General features: G+C 37.0%; 2 protein-coding genes across 4 annotated transcripts in view; both read left to right on the top strand.

Annotated features, from left to right (window-relative positions):
* LOC129379916 (uncharacterized) overlaps positions 1-5,825 on the top strand; it is a 41,210-nt gene extending 35,385 nt beyond the window's left edge. For all 3 annotated transcript variants that reach the window (XM_055060861.1, XM_055060862.1, XM_055060860.1), the window contains 3 exons: positions 3,603-3,704; positions 5,186-5,295; positions 5,389-5,825. In XM_055060861.1, coding sequence (XP_054916836.1) covers positions 3,603-3,704; positions 5,186-5,295; positions 5,389-5,445 — 269 coding nt within the window. In that variant the 3' untranslated portion in view covers positions 5,446-5,825. The remainder of the gene's footprint in view (positions 1-3,602; positions 3,705-5,185; positions 5,296-5,388) is intronic.
* A 300-nt stretch (positions 5,826-6,125) lies between these two features.
* LOC129379950 (zinc finger protein 638-like) overlaps positions 6,126-23,102 on the top strand; it is an 18,313-nt gene continuing 1,336 nt past the window's right edge. Inside the window, exons 1-26 of the mRNA XM_055060910.1 lie at positions 6,126-6,252; positions 7,179-8,571; positions 9,584-9,645; positions 9,918-9,956; positions 10,047-10,256; positions 10,809-10,987; positions 11,078-11,280; positions 12,091-12,173; positions 13,581-14,302; positions 14,944-15,021; positions 15,121-15,155; positions 15,453-15,605; positions 16,126-16,254; positions 16,572-16,610; positions 16,699-16,824; positions 16,900-17,026; positions 17,643-17,804; positions 17,884-17,915; positions 18,245-18,409; positions 18,494-18,628; positions 18,749-18,787; positions 18,868-19,008; positions 20,027-20,112; positions 20,206-20,229; positions 20,952-21,616; positions 22,975-23,096. Of these exons, the coding sequence (XP_054916885.1) occupies positions 7,447-8,571; positions 9,584-9,645; positions 9,918-9,956; positions 10,047-10,256; positions 10,809-10,987; positions 11,078-11,280; positions 12,091-12,173; positions 13,581-14,302; positions 14,944-15,021; positions 15,121-15,155; positions 15,453-15,605; positions 16,126-16,254; positions 16,572-16,610; positions 16,699-16,824; positions 16,900-17,026; positions 17,643-17,804; positions 17,884-17,915; positions 18,245-18,409; positions 18,494-18,628; positions 18,749-18,787; positions 18,868-19,008; positions 20,027-20,112; positions 20,206-20,229; positions 20,952-21,616; positions 22,975-23,096 (4,881 nt within the window). The 5' untranslated portion in view covers positions 6,126-6,252; positions 7,179-7,446. The remainder of the gene's footprint in view (positions 6,253-7,178; positions 8,572-9,583; positions 9,646-9,917; positions 9,957-10,046; positions 10,257-10,808; positions 10,988-11,077; positions 11,281-12,090; positions 12,174-13,580; positions 14,303-14,943; positions 15,022-15,120; positions 15,156-15,452; positions 15,606-16,125; positions 16,255-16,571; positions 16,611-16,698; positions 16,825-16,899; positions 17,027-17,642; positions 17,805-17,883; positions 17,916-18,244; positions 18,410-18,493; positions 18,629-18,748; positions 18,788-18,867; positions 19,009-20,026; positions 20,113-20,205; positions 20,230-20,951; positions 21,617-22,974; positions 23,097-23,102) is intronic.

Raw genomic sequence — 23,102 nt, 5'->3', positions numbered from 1 at the left:
ATCGCATTGTAACTGAACCGTATACCGCGCTAATTAACCAGGTGAATGGTATGTTGGACAAAACGGTCCAAGATGCATTTCGTTTTACAACCAACTGTCAGCTAGTTGTGGAGTGCACAGATGGCAATGCCGAGGTGCCCTCACCGGCTCCCCAGACATTATTAACATCACAAGATGTGTCAGCTGTTCTTGAGGCACATGAGTCTGGAGGTTTCAGTCAGATGAGAGTCACTGATCCAGCTGTCTTGCAACTCAGTGACATTGATCAATCTGCCTTGATGCCAAAGAGTGAACTTGCTAATTTGCAAGGTCAGGATAGTGTGCTGGGCAGACTTTTCTATTATATGCAGCGACACAGAGACCCACCAGACGTGAACGAGCTAGTGAGTCACCTGGTGTTTTAAACCTACTGAGACATTGGCCTAAACTTGTCATTAAAGATGGCCTGATGTATAGAGTTAAGAAAGACAAACAAATGAACATGACAACTCGACAGTTTTATAGTCCCTGACTCTTTAAAAGCTAAAGTCCTTCAAGGGTGCATGATTCAGCCGGTCATCAGGGCCAGGCCCGCACACTGTCTCTTGCCCGACAGAGATTCTTTTGGATTGGGATGGAACATGACATCATTAACCATGTGAAGTGCTGTTTTCGATGTTTAGTTGGCAAAACTCCAGAACCCAAAGACAGAGCTCCCCTTGAAAGTATTCACACCTCTGAGCCGATGGAACTGGTCTGTATTGACTTTTGGACAGCTGAGCTCCCAGATAAGCGTTGTGTGGATGTTCTAGTGATAACGGATCACTTTTCCAAGATGGCACATGCGTTTCCATGCAAAAATCAGTCAGCCAAACAAGTTTGCTCGTCGTCTGTGGGATGACTTCTTCTGCATATATGGCTTCCCTAAACGCATTCATTCAGATCAAGGAGCAAATTTCGAAAGTCTTCTCATCAAAGAACTTCTGGAAATGGCTGGCATACAGAAATCTCACACCACGCCGTACACCCAATGGGGAATGGCATTGTTGAACGTTACAATAGAACATTAGGAAACATGATACGGGCACTTCCTCCCCAGTCCAAGGCAAGATGGCCTCAGATGCTCAGAATGCTAACATTCTGTTACAATTGCACTGAGCATGAAACAACTGGATTTGCACCGTTTTTCCTTCTGTTGGCAGGATCCCGCGTCTACCCATCGATGTGGTTTTCCAGCATGCTCTGTCAAATGCCCTGTTGTAGACCATCATGAGTTTGTCCCGCCTCAAACATGACCTCTCTGTGGCTTCCCGTATTGCTCAACAAAACAGTTCATCAGAACAAGTCCATCAAGCAATGTCATACAACTGCAAAGCTTAAGGTTCTCCTCTTGACGTGGGTGACAGAGTTTTGGTTGCTAATCGTGGTGAGCGAGGGAAGAGAAAAATTGCAGACAAATGGGAATCAACAGTGTATGAAGTGGTGTCTGTGAAGCCTGATATAAATGTGTATTGCATCAGGGACCCTGTCACATCAAGGACAAAGGTTCTCCACAGAAATCTTCTCCTTCCTGTCAACTTTCTCACTGCTACTGCCATGTCTGATGATGCGGATCATTCCCTGTGCCCTTCCACAGCAGGAAGTGGACCCCTGATCCTGTTGTGCCTGATGAAGTACAGAAGAATGAAACTAAATCTGTGAACTGGCTTTTGCAGATGGACAACAATAGTTGTATGGATGAAGTTGGAAATCACCCTGACTGTGGTTCTGACATTCCAGTATGCGGTTCTTCAGTGGACATTTTGTTTCCTGTCTCAAGTGATGTGACCAAGGACTTACCTGAATCTGATCTCCCTGAATCTGCTGCACTGTCAAGTTCTTCTGAACCAGTTCCCAACCTTACAACTGCAGCTGTCCACTCTGAGCTTATTCAGCATGATCTTTCAGCCGAATATAGTGCTGACACGAATTTAGACTTGCCTGTTATTGATGTCGTTTGCACTCAGCCGTCTCAGCTGTGCACTAGGTCGGGTAGGCTTGTTAAGCCTCCAGCCAGACTTATATGTGAAATGAATGAACAGGTTGTGGATGGTTAAATGTCAACTGTGGACTCTCTGTTTTCCTTTGTAAAGACCAAGATTGCAGGGTAAATTTGTGTTATTTAGATTTTTTTTTCTCAGTGATTGTTTGTAGAGCAATGTTGTACATCAAAAGATGTAAATGGCATCTTTTGGGTCTGTGTTGGTAAGCGTTTGGCCTCACTTTTGCTAACATTATTCCTTGGGGAAAGTTTAGAACTGATGTGACTATTATGTGCTCTCTTCATCATACTTTTACTTTAGTGTAGTATGTACTTCTTTGGTGATGTTTGGTATTGTTTTAGCAGAATTTAAGGGGGGTGTATGTAACATAGTTGAAACGGTTCAGTTTAAATTCTGCTAGTATGGGTTTTATGGTTGTCCTGTGATGAGTTTTTTTTTGGCGCCCCTGCTGGTTGCCTATAAAAGGAGGAAGAACTGCAGATTCCACACAGTCTGTCAGAAGCTCTACTGTGGTAGGTCATCAAGTCCAGTTCCTTTCTGAGCAGTAGTAGTGGTTGTGTTCTGAGACTAACGTGGAGTTTTGTTGCAGTACCCAGAGTTGGCGAACCAGTAGAGAGGCTTACTGTTTTTGTTATTGTTAACACTCATTACAGGTAGGCTAATTATATTATGTTAAATGTCAGAAATTTATGTTGTCGGTTATTTTTCAGTTAAGTTTGTCAGTGTGTTTATTATGTTGTCAGTTTGTTGTGTTGCCTGTCTGTCAGTTTGTTTGTTCTCTGTTTCAGTTGGAAGTTACTGTTGGATAGTTAGTTAGTTAAATTTGACTGCTGCCTATGTTTATTTTTTCTGATTTTATTGATTTATAAGAGAAGTATTGTATGAATTTTATTTGAAAGTTTTGATATTAATGAAAATCCACTATACGATCACCTGTTATAAAAATGTATTTGTAGTGATTATTGTAGGACACAGTCTGTCAGGAACTCCACTGTGTACACAGAGTTGGCGAACCAGTAGGGAGGCTTACTGTGTTTTTGTTATTGTTAACACTCATTACAGAAATTTACCCAACTGGTCTCCACTGTGTGCTGTATTGGGGAGGAAGTCACACTAGCTTAGAACCTGACCCGAACCGCCTCCCTTCTGACGCGTTCATTAAATTACCGGCTCTGAATTCACACCACGCGATTTGTGTCACTGTGTGATAAAAACGAACAAAATACGAGATGCTAGCCAGGTTTTTTTTTTCCATACATGCTAGGCTACATGACATTGTCTCCATGGTTACCAACGGTTAGACACGTGCCTTCTCCACACAGCCGCGTCCATTGCCATGGCAACCTGCTGACAACGGCTCAGTTAGCCTAGTGAGCTGAGATCATGTTCAAGTGCGTCAGTAACATCCACACCAAAAATAAACATACAAAAAAACAGAAGAATGCTAATATTTTCCACACAGAGGTATCTTCTAATTGTTAAGTTAGTGAATGTCCACCAGCAGAAACATAACTCTGCCTCAGAATGACCCGTTTAATAATTCCAACACTGTTATTATGCTAATCAGTCCTTTCTTTTCAGTCCCCAGTAAACGGAAGATGGAGATTTCAGGACCTGAATCAAAGAAACCTTGTGTGGACACGAACGTCAAACTTCCTCCATTCAACCCTAATGAACCTTTAGGTGAGACACGCACAATTTATCACAACAATTGTTCATTAAAAATTGCTCAACCTGGAACCAGGGAATGGTTGACATGGCAAAAATAGCTCATAAGTGAAATAATTTAAAATTATTGACTTGAAATAAACTCCTATATGTTTCTGAATAGTTATTTGTAACTTATTTCAAGTTAATTGCACTAGAAACTAGACCAAAAATACTTGGTAAGATTTTGTATTTTTGCAGTGTTGTAAAAACACATTTGTTTGTTTGAAATCAAAAGAACTTGTCACCAAGTTCTTTTGATTTCAGATGTAAACAGAACATGTAACACAATGTATTAAATGCAACAATGCCGTTTCATTGTGTTGAGTGCAATTGAGATTACACAGCAGTGAAATCTCAATTCACTGCTGTGTAATATAAAACTACAGATTATATATGATAATCTGTAGTTTTTCAATTCAAAAATACTTTATTCATCCCAAAGAAAAATGTAATGTTGTTGTAACTCATATTAATTAAAATTCTTCAAAGAGTTATTGTAGATATAGAAATATCAGACTGTTATGAATTTAATTATTTTATGTAGACTATTGGGATACACTTGATTCACCCTTATGCCCATACGTCACAAATGAATGAATAAATAATTTCGTTATTTCCAGAGGGAAATTCACAATATTTTATGTTTTTCTAATCTGCATATTTTTTGTTTTTACTAACTACATTGTGTTTCATTTCCATGCCTTTACAAATATTATATACCAACATTTCTTTTGAGTGTCCCTAGAGGTGCGAGAGATGGTAGAGAATCCAAAAATCGTACGAGTGAAAGTACCACTACTTCAACATAGTTTTACTCAAGTAATGATAAAAGGCAACCATCCAAAATATTATTCAAGTAAAAAAGTTTACTCAAAAACTGAGTAACTGGTCAAATTGTTTAATATTTAAACATTACATAATCAAATGAACCAAAATATAATGTTACGTGGAAATGTTGGTATTTTCAGGACCAAAATGACTATTTTTGTAAGTAATAAAATAATGACAAAATGTTTGTTTCAATAAAAACTTAGAAAGCTTTAACAAAAACTGCAGGTGTGTGATTTGTGAATTTTTGGTTAAAACATGTTTGTTTTTCAGTCAGTGGGTAAAAAATCCAGACGTTTTACTCAAGTAAGAGTAGAAATACTTCATAATGAAATTACTCAAGTTAACAGAGGAGGAAATATACCCCTAAACGTACATTTTTTTTTTCAAAAAGGTTACTTAAATGTAACTGTACTTTGTTCCTACCCCACTCTGGGTACAGACTAAGGAACACCAGAGGTTCTCGTACTGCGCCGTGAGTCCACGACTTGGTGTTAAAGTATTTGTACCTTTTAATGTCCAGATTTCATAATAAAAGTTCTGTTTACCTCACTAATGACCGACACTGTGACGTTTGATTAATTACTTGTTATTCACACATTTTTCTTGTCTGTTCTTAACTTCAGGGAAGGAGTTTGTGAGTCGGAAGTGGGGGTATTTCTGCAACCTGTGTTGTGTTTCCTACCTGAAGGAGGACCAGCACTGCAAAACCCAAACCCACTACGACAACCTGCAGGTTCACATAAGAACACATTAGAAACCAATACACTGTTGCATGTATGTGGCTCCTGCTTGTTTTTTTCATGTTTGTTTCTCTTTCACTTCTCAGAGATATTACCAGAAGCGGGAGAAGCTAAAGCCTTCAAAAACACTGAACCAAAGCTGAGGGTCATCTTCCTGTTTGATCAGCTTGTTGGTTTTTGATGAAGAATGTGTTGCTGTCAATATTACTTGAACATACATTTTGTTTACACTCTCTGCTTGTTTCTATTTTTCATGATTATCAGATTTAATCTAAGCAGTAATTTTCAAATTGGTTAACTATAGCTAACAAAGCATTTTTTGTATAATCAATTTGTCACAATGTGAAGTAATTTTAAAGCATTGTTCTGGATTATCTAGATGTTATTTTGAGATAAAATTACTTTTCTGACAGGATTGCCATTTTTGTATAAGAAAATGTCTTTCAGGGAGATTTGTTTTTTCTTTTGTCATGATGAAAATTTTCAGGTGAAATCCATAGTTCTCAAAGTAAAATAAAATATAATTTAACACTAAAACTCAATGTGTGTGAAGCCTACTTTTTTAGTATGTCTTAATTTCGCTATTTTGTTTAATGTTTTGTCTCTAATGATGGGTAGAGGATGTTACCCATGATATATTTAGACCTTGAGATAAAATACTAATTCACACCATTTTCGTCTTCTCTCTCATTAAAATATATATAATACCAATAAGTAAATATCTTGTTTTGATCACAGGTTCTGCTTATCGGGTAAATTCGCTTGAAATTGTCAACAGTTACGCTCTTATTTTGAAATTCAGCACCTGAACCGGATATGGCTAAATAGATTCGCCATCTTCAAACTGGCTCACCTGCCAGTTGATAATGAATGTGAAAAAAAACAAAACAAAAAAAGTGACAAACGGTGGTTAATTTTGTATGAGTAAGCTGAAAGAAAACCAACTAAAGGTATGTAGCAAGTGATTGTGAAAAATAAACGTGTGCTAAAACAGTTTAGATGAAAATGCCGTCGCCGTTTGCTTCGTTGTTAGCTTGCGTCTCGTTAGCCTACTGGCTAACAAACGGTTTTTGCTCCCGCGCTAACGTTAGTCTAATTAAAATGCTGTGTTTTATAATGTTTTCTCTCTCACATTATGCTCACATGTCTAACTTTATCATTGATAATCCACCTTAATTAAGAATGTAGTCATAGGTTCATATTTTTTGTGTGAATGACAGATTTCTCATTAGCATAATTTAGTTGCCATTGTTTTTGTTTTGTGTTAGTTACCATTGTGGTTGTCAAGTTAACGTGTATTTGTGATTTACGCTACCCTATAAACTTTTTCTTTTTAATCTTTGCACATTTCACACACACGTACCACTCTGTTTATTAGAATGTAATCAACAGCCAGTAAGCTAATTTGTTTGGGCAACTCGAAAAGCAAACTGATTTGATAGATTGCATGGTAATTAAAGAATTAGACAACACTGCAGAAATAAATTTCTTGTTCGATAAACATAATGCAATCAGTAACATGGTGCAAGTAAAAATTTGTATAACCTGGTAAATAGTTCTTATGATAAAATGTGGCTAAACCAACAAATTATAGCAAGTTTACAGATTTTAATTTTCTTGGTAGAAAAATCTAACATTATTCAGTTTCATAATTGAAATTCTTATAGCTCTTAGATCTGTCCATTTACAGCGCAATTACTGTCTATTTGAAAAATGATAAGTTACATTTTGCATTTAATGGATATATTTTCTAGAACATACTTTTTGTGCATCACTTCATTACCGGTACATAAAGGGCATTTTAGATATTTTGTTGCATATTCTAACATCCTAAGGAACAGAAACTTCCATTTAACATCTTTCTTTACCCTTTCAGCGCCGTGGCTGCTGGAGCATTTGCTACAAAGAAGATTTGGTCATTTGTTTCCTGTTGTAGCTGGTAGCTTTGCATCAATGTGGACAGCAAGGCTATCAGTTTAACACCAAGCATTGTAGCAACGCCAAGCTGTGACGCAATGTTTTCATTTCAACTTCTCTAACCATCACCCTTCATTCATTTCCTGATATTTATAACATCCACACTGGGAAGCACAGATTTGAAATCTTTCACGGTAGAAACACTTGTTTCTAAAACATAAAAAAATATGCTTTCTTCTTCAAATTACTCTTCTTCTGAAGGACCTTCAAACTTGGATGATTCTAGTTCTTGCACAATGAATTCATCATGTTTTACAGATGAAAGTACAAGTATAAATGATAATAGAGTCGATATCGGCAAGAAACAAGACAACCATGACAAAGCTGGGCCAGAGCAACCCTCTCCTTACCCCGATAGCCCAGAGAATATTCTAGAACTGGCCACCAAGATCCTCCAACGGTTTGGGCTTGAAAAAGAAGATTTAGAAAATCTCCTCTCCTACCCTGAAGACCAGATCACTGTAACAAATCTGCCTGCCATCTTGGAGCAAATTTGCATTATGAAGAAAAAGAAAACAACTGATGGTTCAAACTTTCCACGTGTCACAAGCACAACTGGATTTGACCATTTTTGTTGTTCAGAAGGTGAACAGATTCACAGAGTCAATCAAAATGTTGTATTTGATGGAGTTTTGGAAGAAACCAGTAAAAGAAGGAGCTCAGCAGAGGGGAAAAACTGGGGTTTACATGATCAGAAAAGCTCTTCCACCAGTTCTAGCTCAGTCAGGACCTTTGTGGACCATCCACCCAGTAATTTGAATAACTTGCAGACCCAACCAAATCAGAGTTTACAATCCATTCTCTCCTCGTTTCCTCTGGTGACGCAAGAAACCGATAGAAGTTCTTCCAACTCTGAAGGATCTGAACTAAAATCCAACTGGAGTTCAACACCTGAAATGAAACTAATTGCTGAAATGAAGGAATTTGTTTCAATACCTGGAGACGGAGACCCTGACCAAGCCATTAATGACATGTGCAAAAATGACAGTAAAACTCATGGACAAGTTACAGAAGTTGTAGAGAAGAATAACATGTCAAAGCAGAAATACCAGAAAATACAAAGTTACTCTGATTTAAATCCAGTTCCTTCTCCATCCATGAGGCCAACGTGTCCGCCGGAGGCAGCGTCCACCCAGTGGCTGCTGCCGCCTTCAGGCAGAGCGTTCCTACCTGATCCAACTGGTTTCAATGGTCTACCTCCACAAGCCATGATGGAGGATTATGTTGCTGCCATGCCGGGAGCGTTCCCACACATCTGCTCTCTCTGCAGAATAGTGTGCGTTAATATTGAGGTGAGTTGGGACTTTTCTTTCCATCCCTCCATTGACAAGTTAATTTAAAGTTAAAACATTTTCAGTCGTAGAATTCACTTTTACTTTAGCTAGTGCTGAAATGATTAATCAAATCTTGAAGTAATAATCGATTTAGTAATTAGACCGGAGTATACGGTCAAAAAATAGAGTTTGTTGAAAAACAATGTATTCAGAACAGTAATTCAGCTTAAACTATAAAATAGATTCAGTTTTCATTTAAGATAAGAACACCATGTTTTTACATTGACATCAAAATGTAAATGGCATTTTTTATATTCATCCAGTTCAAATCCACAAAAGAAGTGTATATTTTCTTAATAAAAAAATATTTATTTATTGTATTTCTAATGTTGAATGTAAAATAAAATCTGAAGAATGTGTCAATTTATCAGAATAATTAATACTTAAATAATTATTAGTTGCACCCCTAATTATAGCACAGAAAGGTTTTTGCTCAAATAGTATAAATAACTAATATTTCAACTAGAAATATAAAAATTTTATGTTTTGTAGAAACATATCACCAAACCTATAAGGAAAAATAGCAGGGTCCCCGCACCCCACCTTTTCTTGTTAAAGGAAACTATAACCATGATTATTATTCTATCATTTATCATCGTAAAAATGTATTCTAATAAAAATAAATTCCAATTAATGCACGCAAACACTGTCAAATTTGTAAAAAAGAAAAAGTATGCTATTTTCTCCAGTTTTGGTTTCATAAAGATGTCAAATATCAAATTCAAAATTATAATTAAATGCAGTTACTATGTGGAATTTAATTACATAAATCACACTTTTTTATGTCATTGTTGTCCTGATGGAATTATTTAGATACAACAGACATAAAACTTACAAGAAAATAAGCAGAAAGAATTGGTTAGATGTTCAAAATGAGCAGCCTTTACAAAGAAACGATGCTCCTTCTGGCTGCAATGATTAAAATGTTTTTCGTTGAGTCTGCTGTAACATTTGCTGCTCTTCCTGCCAGGACTGGATCATCCACCAGAATATCAGCTTTCATATCAAGGCCTGCATTCTCCTCCGCAAAACGTCAGTGTCCTTTTTTTAAAACCTCAATTAAAAATTTGTTCACTGCGTTTCATGGATGTTTATCTTTTTGTGGAGCTATCGAGAATATTTTAGGATTTTTAAGAGATTTCTGGTGTTGCTATAGTAGAAACCTCTAATACATTTTTTTCCCCTTTTCTTTTTTAATGTTTTGCCCTTCCAAGAGGAAAACCAAATTAGGACTTTTTATTGAAGAGAATTTGTTTAAAAAAAATAAAATTAGATCTTTTTTCCATTTTTCTGTTTTTCTACAGATTTCCAAACTGGGATTGTACAGTACCACTGTTTGAGAGGTAAGTCAAATGAAAATCCTTTGACTCCATTTTTAAAAAGTATCTTTTTAGGTTATTTTCTACCGGTTAAATGTTGTTTTATTTTTGCAGTTTTCCTGATAAAGACGCCTCCGCCTCTGCTCAGACATCCCAGCGTTACGATCACAGTATTGGGTCCAGATCCAGATCCATCAGTCCATCCAGACTGGAGGATAAATGTTGCAGATCCAGGAGCAGTTCCTGCTCTCCAGGCACTTATTTCCGCAATGCTTGGATGGAAAGAAGCAGACCAGAGGAGCGGGAGGATCCAAACATTCGCAGGTTGGTGAGATACGAGAAAAACAGCGAAATTCTCATCAGTAATGCAGGAAAATCTTTCGGCAGAAATTTAAAGATGAGTTATTATGCTTCCTTGAAGACATTGGGATACTTCTCTGGTCTATTTATGTTCATTAAATATTTTTGCACTAAATAAGTCTTAGGTAATGAGATTTCAGTCTGGCCAGTTCAGTGTTTGGGCCTCTGTCACTTTAAATCCATTTACGTTGTTGGCGGTACGAGCTCTGTTTGGGTTGCTAGGTGATGAGTCTGGGCGTGGCATCTGTTGCTAGGTAACGGGGCAGTGCCTGCTGATTTGTTACATTCCTGTAGTTTTTGAAATGTTTTGCTGAAAAGTATTGTTGTTGTTTTTTTTTTTAAGTGCAGCTGTTTCTAGAAGCAGTAGAAACCCAAATGGAAGCATAAAAACAAACAAAAAAAGAACAAAGTGTGAATTTTGAATAAGAGATCCATTTTAAAGCCTTCTTGATGTCAGAGAAACTGCTGGTAATTTACAGTTTTTAAGGTCTTCAATCTGATGTTGGTTTCCGGCAGATCTGTCTCACCATCTTCAATGTGGCGTGGCCGTTCGGATTCGAGGAGCCATCAGAGGCGATCTTCATCCGTGAGAAGCAAGAAGGAAAAGTCTTCACCCAACCGGAGACACAACAGATCAACAATGCTGAGGTCGAGCACAGTAGAGCAGCTAACCAAAAAGCTGCTGAGAACATCAGGTTGGAGATGCAGGACAGCTTCTGACCGTATTATGAAAAGAGATCAGCCACAACGATGAGCCTCTGAAACAAACGTTTTCTCTCCTGCAGCTGTCCAGTCGCTTATGAAGAAACCGAAAATCAAAACTGTGGTCAGAACTCTGGTTCCCATCATCTTGGCTGAACTCAGGAACCTGAAATCCTCTTCTTCATCATTATCTTCTCATTCATCAAAGAAGAAATTGGATTCAAATTTGACCAAAGTGAAATCTGACCTTCAGATCGGTGAACCTGGCTCTTCCAGTAAGCCTGAGGTTAGTGCTAAGATACTTTTTAAACTCAATTTATTCAAATAAACTACTTGTTTTAGTCTTGTCTCCAATTTTCTGAATGTACAAATGCCACGTCTTACGTCAAGAACAGTAATACTTATTTTTTTAAAATCATTTTTTAACTTTTCCATACAAAAGTACAAAAATGAGACAAAAAAAATAAATGTTTACACGCCATATTGAAAAAAAAAAAAGACGACGAAATGGATAAACAATTTTATAAATTCACAAGTTTTTAATTCTACTGCAGATATAAAACATTTAGAGATAGATGGAAAAAAGAATGTAGTAATTAAATTGTTCATACTTTTTTAGTTATTGTACAGATTCAATTTCATTTAGCACATCAGACGACAATAAAACTTGACTATTTGATTCTGTAAAACAATCGACACCCAAAGAACTAAATGGAGAGAAATTCTTACTTCAGTTAAGTTTTAACAATTTATTTCTAGAAACTAAAGCTCTGCATATTTTCACAGCTACCAGATAGAAATATTTTGTTAAAAGGTTTTATGTAGTTTACTTAAATTGTTTTGCTGTAATTAAATTTTTGCTCCAAATGATCACAAAAATGATGTAATCATCAAAAACATTCTGCTTTTCAGGTGTAATCTGTGCTATGAATTATCTGGACTAATACATATAAATAAAAGTAAATGTGTATTTTGTCAGATGTGTTTTTACAGCCCAGACATGTTTTTTACAACTTGACTATTATTTAAGCTACAGAACATTAGTTTTGCTCCTTTTACTCTTAAATGTCTTTTATCTGTTTGTTTTAAAAACCAGGTCGATGCACCAAAAGTGAAAAGGATGAAGAGCCTCGATATTCAAGAAACATCAGTCACTGTGGTTGAAGAAAAAGAGAAGCAGTTTGTATTTAATTCACACCTACATCTTTACATCAACATGTTAAAATTTAATCTTTATTTTTATATAATATACTTCCTAGAAAATGTTTTCCTACTAATAGGAAGCAGAAAATGGCTTTGCGACAGTAAGTTAACATTTTTCTACAGTGTCTGGTCTTAAGAGGAAAAATAGATTTTTCATTAAAGTAAAATAGAAATATCATGTACTGTCTGAAATTGAGGTATACCAGCAGCAAAGTAACAAGAAGGAAAGAAATAATTGGATGACTTTATGGCAAACACAAGAGAAACATTGATGTTATTAGCAATAGCAGACCCAGATTAAAGAAATGTACAACTGCAATTTTTTATATTTTGATTCTAGGTGAGAATTTTAAAATGTGACTGAATATTTGTGCAAGAAAAAGAAAAATACTATTTTCCAGAAATTTTCAAAACTACAAAATAACAGCAGAACTATACAAATCTTAAGTTTGAGAGGTTTTTAAATTGCTTTTAATCAAGGGGAGCCTAAAATGTTACTAAATATTCTAACTACAGTGCATTGTCACAGTTGGCCACTCAGTTTTTTGCTCCGCCCACTTTTGGAACTTTTCAAAATTCTTAAGCTTTCACAAGGGTTATGTTACACTTTAAGTCTACTTTTTGTTTATGTAGCAAAGCACATATAGCGCATATTAGTATTACATATTCATCAGATCTTATTTAAAAGGGAAAAAAAAATACGGTGGGATAGAAATATAATTTACTGCCCCTCAGTTGAGAAATTGAGGTATACCTGCAGCGAAGTAACTGGAAAAAAAATTAAGTTACTGTACAATAATGAAAAAATATCAAACTTATTAGCAATAGACCGAGATTCAAAGAAATCTGCAACTCAGTGGAATCATTTTCTATACATTTTCTTTTTTAGATTTTGATTGTAGGTGATAATTTAAAAATATTCAAAATGTGAATAAATATTTGTGAAAAAAGAAAAATACTGTTTACAAGAAATTTTAAAATTGTCCAAGTTATTTCAGAAATATGATTGTATTTTGAGTTTTGTGATTGCTTAAAAAAGTTTATAGACAAGTCTGAAAAGTCACGACAAAGTTTTTAAGTTGCCAACAGTGAATCCTCACAGGTAGCCACGCCCCTACGTGTTTTGGCTCCGCCCACTTTAGGACATTTTTAAAGTTGTTTTTTTTTTCTAGAGCGGAGTTTTGCTTCCACATGGCTAGTTGCGCTACAACTGGTTAACAGATTAGCGCTAAATGTTTCATATTATTAAAAGCAACAAACAACTATAAGCAGACATTACTGCAATCAAGGAAAGTTTCTCTTACATTAATTAGACCATTTTAAAATGGACATATTCAAACAGTAAAGCTTTTCTACCTTCAGCTCATTTTCTTGTCTTCTCAGATTACCTGAGGAATCAAAAGTCCTCAGACGACCAACAAAACCTGTGTCCAGCACTGATCTGGCTCTACATTCAACTAGAAATAATGCGGCTTTACCAAAAAGAAGGATGAGAACAAGCAGATGCATCTCAAAAACAAAAGCTTTGGTTTTCAAATCAAGAACTATCCTAACCCGGCAGATTGCCAGATCTCTAAAGCTTCCAGGATCTATAAAGTTGATGTTTACAAAGAAGAAAGTGGCTGGTAGAGACTCCAGAAAAACACAAAAAGAGTTGAAACAATCTCTAAAGGGACTGCAAGAAAAAACTACAGAAGAAATGAGACAGAAACCTAAAATTGGAGTAAAACAGGAAGATGGGGGTGTGAAGAAAGAAGAAAATGAAGATGTTATGGAGGCAGAAAACCTGGAAACTCTTTGTACCGAAGAGTTGAAAGATGCTGAAACTCTGAAACATCTGCAAATAAGATCAGCACATTGTGTGGAGCTTAAAACTACAACTGCAGGTGAACCACAGAGGAGTTTATGCAGTAAGCCAGTAGAGAGTTACGCATCAAGCTGCTCCGCTTTTACACCAGAACCAGCTGATCTGCCTCAGACCGAACAGAATCTCCTCAAAGCTTCAGTTGGTTCATCATCACAGAGTCGGAGTGAAAATCAGATTTTGAAAAAGGGAACTTCGCCTGATTTCAAGCAAAAAGAGAAGAAAAAAAGAAAGAAAAAAGGTAAATTTAACAACATAAACCCATCAAAGAACATCTGATGGTATTTTCTTTTCTGGTAAGTGAATCCTATCAAACTCAGTGGTTTGTGATTCTTTCTTGTGAATTTGTGGGTTTTGGCTCATCATGGTTTATTTACCAACTTCATAAAGTATTGGTTTTATTCTTTATTGTAGTACAATTCATTTTATTTTTATAGAGCCAATTCACAACATGTACGGAGACAGTTAACAGAAAAAAAAGTATTAAATCTCGTCTTGTATCTAATTTGATCTCAGTTATCAGGCGATACGATCAAGTTCAGACTATTATTCAAAGTAGTTTAAAATGTTTTTGTCTAAGGAACGCAGCTGATTGCATCGAGTCATTAACTTGCAGGACTCACAAGGAACACAGACTCGTTAACTTTAATCCCTCAAACAGACCATGCATGGAGTGACAGTGGCGAGGAAAACCTCCTCCTTAACAAGAAGAAATATGGCTTAAAATCTTTAAAAGATTTTTTTGCCCCTCAAAACAAAAATTACAAACAAAGTATATTTCAAAAAATGGCTTTTATTTCAAGGATTTGAATTTTGATCTGAATTCAAAGTCAGAATATTATGGTTAATGATTAATCTGTATATTTGATGTATTTCCTGCAGCTACCAAAAAGAGTCCTTCAGCTGCCATCCTGACCTTCAAAGAACACCTGGTGAAATGTCTGAGTGAAAAACAAATTGGTAAAAAAAAAAAAAAACAGTAAAAGAAAAGAAAAGCTAGAAAATCAGTCGATTAATCTCAACTGACCTGTGAATCTTTGTTTTGTCTCTCTTCTCCAGGTTGTTTAAGCAGGAGAACCATTATGTCTCCGAAGGTAAGTTTTTATTAAACAGTTATGAAAAATGCATCTTGAATATCTGCTTTCTAAAGTTAAAATGTTTGCTTTAAACTGACCCAAACTATACATTGTTAGTTTAAATCGTAAGCTTGATGCACTATTTAATATGTCTTAGGATCAGTAATGCAAATATAACCAAATGTTTTGTCTTGTTTCTGTCATTTACTCCAAATTATCTCCCAACCTTTTGGCTCCACATAAAGCCTAATCTATAGTTGAACAGAAAAATGTAAAATCTGTGTGAACATTTCTCTGTTAATCTGTTTTTCTCAGCTGGTTTCCCTCGATGCAAAAGTGCTGCTCATAAAAAACCTGCCCAGCTATTTCGACGGCTGCTACAGAGAGGATGAAGTTGCTGATCTGCTCCGCCCGTTTGGCTTCGTCTTTAAGGGGAGCAACATCTACGTTATTCCTGAAAAGTGCATGGTGGGTAGCAAATACATCGGAGATTTACCTTTTTCTCTTTTTAACCAAGACACTGGAGGTAAGAACCTGAAAATCCCTGGCCTGAGAGACTTCAGCCATTTGTGCAGTTTTAATTTGTTTTTTGCATTTCCTGAACCAGTACGGCGAAATATGAATAAAAATATGAAGAAAAGCAGCCGACCATTCAGGGAAAACCAGTAAAGACACAAAAAGCAAAGATTTGTATATTTATATATGCAGTGAGGAACAGGAAGTCAGCAGAAATGTGGTCTGAGGTCTGCTGGTGGATACCTAACAAACAAACACTCGTAGGAGGGATTTAAAAGCACTCCCTATATGCAAATGTACATTTGTTAGAAAGAAAAAGAGTATAAATTAAAGTTTCTCTTGATTCAACAAGTGATTTTTAAAATGTTTCCATCTTTGTTACAAAAATGTCTTCACTTCTGCCATACAAGCCCAGTTAAAATGTATGAATGCTATAATTATTAAATTGACTCCCTAACCTTTTTGTTTTTAGGCGTTTGCCCTGATGCCGTCTGTGAAAACTGTTCAAGACGTCGTGGCTTATTCCGACCAGAACCACATAGTTTTCAAAGGATATAAACTAACAGTCGAAGTTGTTCACGACATGGTTTCCATGACGCCAGTAAGAATATTTAAATTTTATCTCTTTACGTATCAAAATATGGAAATTCACAAATTTATTCAGTATAAAAGCTAAAGAATGTTACTTTGTCTATGAAAATCTGACGAATAAATGAACGTAGGATATAATTTGACCCAAAACGGGCAGTAAAAGCTTTAAAACTTTATCACTGTTGCTTAAGTTAGAGCTAAATAGTTTCTATTTATTTTTGAACAAATTAAGACAAAATTTACTGAGACTTTCCTAAAGATCAGTGAGTTTGTCTTAGTACAAATGAATATGAAGAAAAACCTTAACTCTGTTTCTGTTTGTTTCAGTTGGGCTTTTATTCATTTCTGATCAAAAGGACCCATGCTGTGCGTATCACATTATTTCTCACTTTGATACAGATTTTTATTTCAGAATAAGTGATTGCAGAATAAAATAACACATCTGTGTCAACAGAAACTGAAGGCTGATGGAGGAAATTTGATCTTCATCCACAACGTCTCCCAGAGCGAAGTCGGCACTCTGAGGGAAACTCTGATAAAAATCGGAAGTGTGACACGATACCTGCCTCTTCTGAACAAGGTGTTGGACTGCAGCGTCTCACACACGTGTGTGTGGCTGTAGAAAGAAGCTGAATTATTCCTTTGTGCGTTTCAGGTTTTTGTTGAATTTGAAAACAGACGGGAGGCGGACATGTTGGGAGTTTGGTACAGCCTGCTGAAGCGCTCTCCAGGTCATCAAGTCTACAGGATGAAAATACCTCACAGCAACAGTCTGTCTCCATGTCAGTTTCTATCTTAGGACATAAATGTTGAAATGTTGCCACCCTGAAAGCAACGACCTTTTGTGGAGCCATCAGAACCAAGAATGGAGGGATAATCTGTTAAAAAAATCGATCTACCCCACCTCCTCCTTAAGCTGCTATGACCGCCTGAAGAAATGGGCCAAAAACAACCAATCAGGGCCAAGAGGAGGGTCTTAGAGCTGTCAATCAATCTCATGTACTCAAAGCTAAATGTGCTAATGGTGGAGAAACAACTTACCGTTACAGGAAAACCGTTTATCTACCGTCATCAGAGGTTACGCTAGCTTACCGTTAGCATACCTTTGCTGGCTAACTAACTTTTTTGCAACAATCATGAGTATTTGCAGATTCATTGCCACTTGCCTGGAAAAAAGTTTTACTTTTTTGAGGTTTTAGTCTTAAATTTGAGTTTTTCCAGAAACCCTGGAAATATTCCCTGATTTCAAAACGTTGACCTGTAATTCCAATCTCCATTCAACTTTCAGGTCAACATCAAAATCCCGAGACATTTTACTTCAGACGCGTTTCAACATGTCACGGACAGACTTGAGAATCTACATAAGCAAAGCACTGACCTTCATTTTTATTTGTGCAGCACCAAACAAAGCTTTGCCGGACGGCAATAACACCATCGATGGCGCCATCATCCCGACTTTACAACGTGCCGTTCCTGAGGGCAGCACTCCTCCGTTCTGGATCACCATGACAACTGAGCCTTTAGTGTTTCCCACCCACTGTCCCTGGTTCAACATCCCAGGTACAAAATGAAAAGAAACGGAAACCGTTGGGAGGCTTGATGTTGCTTGAAGTGACTGCGTTACATTTTTCTCCCACAGATTATCTGACAGTCAGTTCGAATGTTTCAAAGGTAATTTCTTTTTTCTGTAATTTTGATCAAGGAGGAAAATAATTCTTGTTTGTAAAGTGGAGCCTAAAGCTACAGAGGAATACAAAATCTTACCGAACATTTCTCGTCTTGTTTCTAGTGCAAATATTTTAGTACACTTTAAATAAGACTAAACTAATTTATAGGTAGCTTGTGGTAGAAATGTGGTCTGAGATGTAGTGCTAGTGGATACCTAGCAAACCAACACTCTGAGGAGAAATTTAAAAGCACTCTGTTTATGTAAATGTATTCATTAAATCCCTTTGAATATTTTAGGCCTTCTTTTCTATTTGTGCCTTTAAAACCTTTAGAAAACCATCAGACAGGCCTCAAAGTTCTGCACCGTCATGCTAACGGGTTTGCCTGAGAGTAACTATACCCACCAGGACGTCGCTAAGCTAGTGTGGAAACATTTCCCCAAACAGAATCTGCAGACTCTGTTCTACAACGTGGTGGTTTTACCACTGCAGAGGAGGGTAAAAACATCACATTAAGTTAATGATTAGATTTAAAAATCTCCCTGCGTCGTAACTTTTCAGTTTTCTCCCTTTCTGCTTCAGGCCTTTGTGTTTTTCAGCAGCTGGGACGACTGCAGTGATTTTGTCATAAATCACATCATGACTCCAGTTTCTGTGAAGGGCTCCATGCTCAGCGTTCACCTGGTGTTGGAGGACATGCAGCCCGGATTCAGTGAGGTACGAGTTTGCCCCAAACACTGAGGGCGATTATCAGCGTTAGAATAGTTCTGGGTTTTTCATGACGGTTTTTATTTCTCTGTGACTTTTTGTCTGGTTCCGTCCATGCTTTGTTTGCAGGAGACAATGTATCGATCTGTGATGAAGTGGAGCAACGCTGTGAGTCGTTTTGATCCGATCCAAGAGGAACCAGCAGCAGCACTAGCAGCTTCTAAACCTGCAGCTTTCTGTCTCTGCAGCACATTTCTGAGCTGCAGCCTCTGGAGGACCGGCTGCTCTGCGTGGAGATCTCTGACCCTTCAACTCAGCTCGTCATGGTGGTCATGAAACAAGTCGCAAGCGTTGTTGCTTTCATCAACTTCCTGCCGCTCGCTAACAGGGTAACGACCCAAACGTCTGCACTAGTCCCATTGAAGGCAACTCGCCTCATTTCTGTCATAATATTTGGCACCACTTATAGGATTAATTAGGAACGTAAACATTTAAAGGATCCTTGATTTGTTTGCAGAGACAGAAATTAAGGAACTAGATTTTCTTTATTTTGATTTTAATCTAGTCTGTGGAGGCAGGACAGATTATTTGTGCAGCATATTTCAGGAATAAGGCAATTCTACGTGCTTTATATGATGAAAATAAACATATTACATCACAGTGATATACTGAAGCAGAAACAGACTAAAGTAATAAAAAAGCAACTCTAACCAGAGTTAGTCTGGATTTAGCAGCCAGAACCAGAAGACCTGAGAGGTCTGGAAGTTTGCTATGACGACAGCAGATTTTTAATGTAGTAAAACCGTTCAGTGATTTATAAACTAACAGCACTTAAAGTGTTTCCTCTGACTTAAGGGAAGCCAGTGTAGGACTTTAGAACTGGGTGATGTGCTCAATCTTCCTGGCTTTAATCAGAACTCCAGCAGCACCGTTCTGGATCTGATTGATTTTTTTTTAGGACAACCTGTGAAGACACTGTTTGTCATTGATGCGACTAAAGATAAACACATGGTGGAGTTTCTCTAGATCTCCTATAAACCTGGAAATGTTCTTCAGGTGATAGAAAGCCGACTTTGTAACTGTCTTTATGTGGCTCTGAAGGTTCAGGCCAGAGTTAATCTGCTGTAATGACTGAAGCTGTGCCTTGACTCTGGATTGTCCCTCTTTAGGTCCAAACTTCAGTTTTGGCATTGATTGATTTGTTCCATTAGCGCTTGAATGGGTTCTAATGACTGATGACATTGTAATGTAGAACAGTGTATCATCTGCATACTTATGATGGCTAATCCTATTTGTAATATGAGCCAGTGGGAGCAAGAAGATATCAAATGAGAGGGACCCCAGGATTGAACCTTGTGGAATCCCACATATGAAGAGAATAATTGTTTTCCACTTGTCTTCTGTCAGATTGTGATTGAATTGGCTGAACCAAGCGGAGTATCAGCAGCTGTTCTCCAAATCTTACTGAACTCCTCACCAGAACACCAGCTGTGGTACGTGTGTGTTTCAGCTGATCTGAGTGAACCCAGATGATATCGAGATGGTTCTGATCCATCTCATTTTTTATGTTTTCCCCCCCCAAACAGGAGCAAAGTCACACATATTGAACTGTGAGTATCGGATGTTTATTTGGTGGTCGGGTCATTTATATAAAACTTCACCTGTTTATTTCTTTGCAGTTTTTTGTTTTATGCTGAACTTTTTTCTGAGACACTCGGTTCTAAAGTCATCATTTATAATCTACTCATAGTTTACAGTAAGAAATTCTTACTCTACTGTTTAGTGTTTGTAGTTAGTGTCAAACTGGTTTGACTTACCGATGACTGTCCTCAACCCAGTTTGGACCATAGTTGGTGGAAATGAATGGAAATATAAAATCTCAAGTGAAAGTTTAATAATTTATCGACAACTAATAGAAATAAATGGACAAAGGATTGATTTGGAAAGTGTTGGGGACAAAACCGGGTGTAAGAATTACCAAAAAGAGTGAATTGAGTCCATATGTATAATTTTAAACTCTTTTGTTACGTTTCAAATATGAACAACAAAACCTTTTGTAGATCAATTATTGTTTTTATTGAACATAACATTCAGCTGCGTTTTTATTACGTTTCCAGATTTATGTTTTTAATCACAACAATGGAAACGCAGCTACTTGTACACAGAGGCAACAGCAAGGAAAGTCTCAGTTTTCAGGGTTTTACCTGAAAATACGGCCTTTTACCTAGTTTTTAATGTTTTGAAACCAAAATGAAACCATAAAAAGAACCAATTTTCAATATTAACTTCTGCAAAATAAAGACATCAAACTTGTTTCTGCTCTTAATTTAAGTTTGAAGACTCTGAAGGGGCGTCTTCGAGACGCCAGTGAGGCTGTGATAAACCTTGAATCGGACTCATCGTTGAAACCAGCGGCTGCATCAGAATCCAAACCAGACAAGAGAAACCTTCGTTCAGAACCAGAAACGCCATCAGAGAATTTTTCTCCAAAGAGGAGGAAGCTGGTGGAGCTGAGTGACCAATCCCATATTCCTACCAATAAATATGAAAATGAAACAACCTGGATAAAACGTGAGGAAGACCAGACCAAAAACAAGACTAAAGTCCAGAAACCAGAACGTTTGTCCAACCTTCTGTCTGAAGACTTTAAACTTTACCAAACGATGAAGTCAGAAACTAACGGAGAGAGCATCGCTGCCGCCTCAAGAGACAAAGAACCAACCAGAACCACCAATCGACCCAAAGGTAAAAAAATGGTTCACAAGACGAAAAGGTTTAGATTTCATCCACAAAGACGAGCTGGAAACATTTCCAAAAAGAAAGCGACAAAAGACGAAAAGAAGGAAGCAAATGAGGAGGAAAAGCCAGCAAACGAAACAAGAAAGAAAGAAACAAAGTCATCTTTGAAAGTTCACAGGAATCTGGATGGAGTGAAAGAGGAAGTCGATGTGAAGAAGGAAGACTTGAGGGAAAACCTTAAGAATGAGGAAAACTCAGGTCTGGATTTCTATCGTCCATAATTAGTGTTTCCATTTTGTCACATTCACTGTCATTTGTCTGATAAATTACACTGAAATACGCATCTGAAAAGTGTGGCATGCTTTTGAATCAAAGAATCTGCATCCTTAAAAAAATCAGCTTATCTAAAATTAAGGCATTGAAGAAAAACCAGGCCTGTCTTCAACTAAATCCAAATGAAACAAGAAAAACTTGCACAACAGAAATTGTAATGACAAAAAGTAAGAAGTTAATCCAAAAGTATTAATTGACAGTAATGACGAATATATTCTTTCTTCTTCGTCAGTCATCAGTAACAAACTGATTTTGATTCCACTCTTCATTTGTTTACGTTTTTAGTTAAAAGATAAAATAATGTGGCTCAATTTCTGACAGAAAGTCTGGAAAGGTTTAATTAATTTGACTTACAAGAAGAAAAGTTGGAAAATAATAATTTTTTTTCTTGCAAACTGACGAGATGAAAATGCATAAATTTACGATGTTAGACATGAGATATTATCTGATGGGGTAAAGTTCAGTCTGGACCCTGAAAGTATATTTTTTTCCAACAATTTTTATTGATTTTGTTTTTTTACAAATATATCTGCCATATAACAAATATAAACAAGACTAACAAACGCCCTGTTGGTTACATATCTGCATATATTCATTTAAGTATACGTAAAGTTACAGTCCTTTATTGAGGCTCCTTTGTTTGACATATTTTAACATTAAACTTGACTCTCGCTGTCTTCTTCAGCCTGAGACAAGTCCATCACTTCAAGGGTCTCCAAATGTTTTCAAAGTCTCCATTTTTCCCTCTTTGGAGATGCGTAATGCGTTCCAGAGGCAAAGTTTTCAGCCTGGTCCATCGTTTGCTCCCTGGTCTTCCAGAATAGTGCCATCAGTCTTTTAGCTTGAAGTCCACACATATCAATCAACATCTCTTCACATTTTAAAATAATGGTAAACACATTATTTTTTGGATGCAAACTTAAAATTAGAAAAACCGGATCTAGTGCAACATCCTTTGAGATAAGATCTTTTATCATTTTGATGATTGCTTTCCAAAATGTTTGAATTTCCCTGCATTCCCAGATACAATGAAACCAATTCCCTTCTAAACATTTTGTGCATGTCTGGTATATTAGGATTGTACTGATGCAAATCCCTGGAAGTATTTTGATGCAGGAAAAAGGGCCAAATATAATAGCACATCTTAGTTGTAGTATCATAAATTAATGCAGTTAATCATGTAAATTATATTTTTGAGGTAACATCCACTGTTATTCAGTGAATCCAGTTTTCTAAGTCTCCAGGTTTCGTTTGTAATTCGTCGTCGTTTCTGCCGCCTGCAGCCGCTGAGTTTGTGGAGCCCGTATCGGGTTTTTTCTGCGCCGTTTGTTCGGTTTTCTTCCTGGACGAGAACGCAGCCGAGGATCGGCACTGCTGCAGCCACGCTCACCTCGACAACCTGCAGGTTCGC

Source organism: Poeciliopsis prolifica, unplaced genomic scaffold, assembly GCF_027474105.1.
Source record: "Poeciliopsis prolifica strain line A6 unplaced genomic scaffold, Auburn_PproV2 SCAFFOLD062, whole genome shotgun sequence".
Taxonomy (NCBI): domain Eukaryota; kingdom Metazoa; phylum Chordata; class Actinopteri; order Cyprinodontiformes; family Poeciliidae; genus Poeciliopsis; species Poeciliopsis prolifica.
The sequence above is the reverse complement of the archived record's forward strand: the minus strand, read 5'-3'. Positions and strand labels throughout refer to the sequence as shown.